The 4,822-nt window shown below is 48.2% G+C and overlaps 1 protein-coding gene across 1 annotated transcript in view; it reads left to right on the top strand.

Annotated features, from left to right (window-relative positions):
- The window catches only part of Gpr135 (G protein-coupled receptor 135), a 5,345-nt gene extending 2,376 nt beyond the window's left edge, over positions 1-2,969 (top strand). Inside the window, exon 3 of the mRNA XM_005399256.1 lies at positions 2-2,969. Within this exon, the coding sequence (XP_005399313.1) occupies positions 2-1,194 (1,193 nt within the window). The 3' untranslated portion in view covers positions 1,195-2,969. The remainder of the gene's footprint in view (position 1) is intronic.
- The last annotated feature ends 1,853 nt before the right edge of the window (positions 2,970-4,822 follow it).

Raw genomic sequence — 4,822 nt, 5'->3', positions numbered from 1 at the left:
GGGCCCGGGGCGCGCGGGGCGGCGCTGGCGGCGCAGGCGCTCGTGCTGCTGCTCGTCTTCCTGCTGTCTAGCCTGGGCAACGGCGCCGTGGTGGGCGCGATCGTCAAGCACCGGCCGCTGCGCACGGTCACCAACGCCTTCGTGCTGTCGCTGGCGCTGTCCGACCTTCTCACCGCGCTGCTCTGTCTGCCCGCCGCCTTCCTGGACCTGCTGGCGCCGCCCGGGGGCCAGGGGCCGTGGCGCGGCTTCTGCGCCGCCAGCCGCTTCTTCGGCTCGTGCGGCGGCATCGTGTCGTCGCTCAGCGTGGCGCTCATCTCGCTCGACCGCTACTGCGCCATCGCGCGGCCGCCGCGGGACAAGCTGGGCCGCCGCCGCGCGCTGCAGCTGCTGGCCGGCGCCTGGCTGGCGGCGCTCGGCTTCTCGCTGCCCTGGGAGCTGCTGCTCGGGGCGCCGCGCGGGCCCCCGGCCGCCGCCGCGCAGAGCTTCCACCGCTGCCTCTACCGCACCTCCCCCGACCCCGCGCAGCTGGGCGCGGCCTTCAGCGTGGCGTTAGTGGTGGCCTGCTACCTGCTGCCCTTCCTGCTCATGTGCGTCTGCCACTTCCACATCTGCAGGGCCGTGCGCCTGTGCGACGTGCGCGTGCGGCCCCTGACCACCCCCGCGCGCGCGCTGCGCCTCTTCCGCGAGGTGCGCACCGCCACCACCGTGCTCCTCATGATCGTCTTCCTCATCGGCTGCTGGGGCCCCCACTGCCTCCTGGTGCTGCTGGCCGCCGCCCGGCAAGCGCAGGCCAGCCGCGCCCCCTCGCTGCTCGACGTGCTGGCCGTGTGGCTGACCTGGGCCAACGGGGCCATCAACCCCCTCATCTATGCGGTCCGCAACCCCAACCTCTCCATTATGCTGGGGCGCAGCCGCGAGGAGGGCTACCGGACTAGGAACGCGGGCGCCTTTCTGGTCTGCCGGGGCCGGGTTCTGCAGCCCAGGAACTGCAGTCGCCTTCGGAACCGCTGCGCCAGCAGGCTCGGGGCCTGTAGCAGGGTGACCTGGTCCAACCCGGCCAGCGGGGCAGGAGGAGACCTGGTCATGTGGGCCCGCAAAAACCCGGTTGTGCTTTTCTGCCGGGAGGGACCAGCAGTGTCTGGGACAGCAGAGGCCAAACAGCCTAAATCCGAGGTCCGAGATACCAGCCTCTGAGGGTTGGGACCGACAGTTTCAGAAGAAAAAGCATTCCGCGGAGACTCGGATTTCACAAGCCAAACATTTGAAACTCGAAAGACAGAGCGGGAGGGTTACCGCTTCCTCCAGACAGCGTAAAAGACAGTGTTCCCTTCTTCAAAAGTGTTAAAAGGAATGTAAAATGCACAAATTAAAACAAATCTTAAACCACACAGCCAAGCATTGTGAATTGTAAGTGCCAAAAACCAAAACTCAACCATCCCTGAAAAGCTCATATTACAGGAATCACACTGTGAAACAAACAAATCACCGAATACAGTCAATATATGTTCAAACAGTAGAGTTTCAGGAATGGAGTCCTCGGAACCACTGAAGGCCCTCTGAATCACCAGCATTCAACAGAAAGCCGGCTTCCAAACTGCACTTGTACACAGGCTTTGAGTGCTTAGGTTGGGGAGCAGAAAATTCCTATTTTTACCTAAATTGGTGCACTTCTTCCCCAAGCATGTGATCTTTGTGGGAAGTTTTAAAGTCAGATCCTATTAGAAACCATTTTAGGGAGCTGGGGATTTAGCTCAGCGGCACAAGCGCCTGCCTGGCAACGTCAAGGTCCTGAGTTTGATTCCCAGTACCTAAATAAATAAATAAATAAAACCATTTTAGGATTTTGAAAGGATGGTTTATTACTAGGTGAAATACAGCTAGCTGAAGGGCAAATCGAAATATGCACATAAATGTGGCTGTTTTTAAAAAGTATTCGAAGCTGGGGATGTAACTCAGTGCCAGAGTGCTTGCCTAGCTGAGCGCAAGTCCCTGGGGTTGGTCCTCAACCTTGCAGGGAAAAAGGATAAAAAGTAAAGTATTCGAAGATGATGCATACAAATTAATGTCCCTTCTACAGCCTCCCCCAAGATCATCTGCGCCTGGAGAAGGAGGGTTTGTCCTTTACCCTGTTGCTCTTTTTGCTGACTTCTAGGATGCCACTGTCAGAATGCTTTCACATTAGAAAAAAAGGAAAAAAGACTTTCATAGTAGAAAATTTTTTTTCTTTTGTGGTAAATTTGATGTTTTCATGTAGTCAAACTAATTTGAAGTCGAATTGATTGAATAAGGTGAATATTCTGTAAAGTAACAAGGTTGGCTTTTCTATGTGACTTTTTATCTAACTAAAGGTGATTCCAAAGAGATATTCTAAGAATAGTGTGAGAGGTGGCCACATTCTTAGAATAGGCCCAGAGCTGTCTCAGAGGTCATGTTCTCCTACATTTGGAAGTCTGGGTATTTCTTAATAGCCAATTGTTGTTTTATGGTTATGATTTATATAAAACAGTCTTCATTCAAAAGGGAATAGAAGTGTCAGATTATTATGTGGAATAGGGAATTAAAAACATGGGCATAAGGTTGGAGAGGTACCTCAAGCAAACTGAAAATAGCTGCAGAGATGTGCAAAACAAAGGTGTTTGTAGAGTGATTTAAAAATGCAGTTTAGGATTTGTGTATGTGGATTTCTCACACTGGATGCCTCTGTGCACTGAGTGACCCCGAGTTCGAAGGTGATCTCCTGTTTATCCCTCTTTCCTTCCTTCCGTCTTGCTCCTCTTTTCTGCAGTGTTTCATGGCCTTACGTGAGTGAGTCCTTTAACCTAGTTATGAAAAGACATTGCCTGTCATATAAAGATCTCCATGTGAAATAACCAGCATTTTTTCTTGTAAGGCATTTAAGGGTGTTTGTCAGTATTTAAGTGTTTGTGTGACGTGTCACTATTTTGTAATCGATGATGAAATACATGATTCCTGTCAGAGCAAGATACGTTCTAATTTTCTGCTTCTCTGGGTATCATCACAATCAGAAGTTTGTAAGGTGTCTATATATTTTGCCACACTCGGTATATTTCAAAGTAGATAATATCTCCTCCCTAACACTTATTGTAAAACATACAGACTTAATGCAGCTGGACTAATATTTAACAGAAATCTGCAGTATTTCCTTGTTGAACGAAAAGTTATTTTATGACATTCTGAAAAATGGCTTGTAGGAGTTAGGGAGAAATGGTAAAGTCTTCTTGCTATGGAGCAGACAGTAGAATAGGAGTTCAACAACTGTAAACAGAGGGCAGGAAGAGAGTGAGGATGCGACATGGGATAAACTTGCCTGGTGTAAAGGGAAAGCTGGGTGATTGGAAGGGACCAGCAATAGCATTAAGGACTTTAAAAAAGAAAAGCAGGGCTGGGATGGGCTCAGGGGTAGAGCTCTTACCTTGCATGCACAGGGATCTGGGTTTGATCCCCAGCACCCCAATGAAAGAAAGAGAGAAAGAGAAAGAAAGGGACAGCAACCCTCCTTTGAACGGAAAGTTTCAGAAAAGAAATGGCTTAGGAAAGAGGCCATTCTGATAGCGACTGTAAGAATCATGCTTAACAATAATGGAAGGGAAAGAGAAGTTTCTAATAAGTTCCTGAACAGTTTACAACATCATGTGTGTGTGTGGATGCATGTGTACACATGCATGCGCTTAGTTTTTAATTTGAGGTTATAAAACTATTAGTGGTACAACTAGGACTCACATTGCAGTCTGTCAGGCCTAAAAGCCCCATGTTTCCTTCTCTAGCTTCTGTGCCCCTCAAAAGTCTATGGGCAAGCCAGGCACGGTGGCACACACCTGTAATCCCAGCACTCAAGAGGCTGAGGCAGGAGGATCGTTGCAAGTTCGAGACCCACCTGAGTTACAAGGTGAGCTCAAGTCCAGCCCCAACTGCATAGTAAGACCTGTCTCAAAAAGAAAAAAGAGGGGGCTGGGGATTTAGCTCAGCAGCACATGAGTTCCATTCCCGGTACCAGAAAAAAAAACAAAATAAATAAATAAATAAATAAATAAAAAGTCTATGGGCAGAGAAACCTAGGATGGGAAGTTATGAAACTATCATCATCATTAATTGCTATTTTTGTTTTCTACCCTGTAATACACAGTTTCCTTGATGCTAAATCTATGAAGTGGTAGAAGTCACAGTACCTGTCTGCAAGGGGCTTACAACCTAATTGAGGACCTTGTGCTTTATAATGATCATCCATATCCAGAGCTCTGATTCAATTATGGGGAAGGAAAGATAGGACATTTTTCATAAAAGATTATTAGTGAAAGGAGGGGAACTGGGAAGCAAAAGATATGCCAATAAAGGTCAGCAGCCTACCTGCTTCAGTGTAAATACTAAATCAATGTTTTGAGTAAAAAGACAGTAACACTCAAATAAATCTAAGGCTTAGATCTTCCTTCACGCTTGCAATGAATGTGCAATTATATGACTTAGTGAGAGGATGGAAGAGAGAAACTGTTAAATATTAGGATTAAATATCACAATGTAAAGGTCAGAATATAATCCTTCATATCTCTTTTTGCTCCCAGCCTGAGTATTTCATTTGGGTCACAACAATAACAGCAACAATAATCCAGTGTAGAAGGTACCTTAGCCCGCTAATCTTCCGAACAGCTTTATGAAGGAGGACTGTTATTATCCTTCTTCCAGTTTTACAGATTAAAAAAAAGCCAAGGCAGAGAGGTACTGTGTACTCCGCCTAAGGTCACACGGCTAGTGAGTGCCGAACATAAGACTTATACATGGCAGATTGCTGCCTGAAGCCCTCCCTTAA

The sequence above is a fragment of the Chinchilla lanigera genome, unplaced genomic scaffold (assembly GCF_000276665.1).
Source record: "Chinchilla lanigera isolate Chin_1 unplaced genomic scaffold, ChiLan1.0 scaffold00065, whole genome shotgun sequence".
NCBI classification, from domain to species: Eukaryota; Metazoa; Chordata; class Mammalia; order Rodentia; family Chinchillidae; genus Chinchilla; species Chinchilla lanigera.
This window is presented reverse-complemented; position numbering and strand designations above follow the sequence as displayed.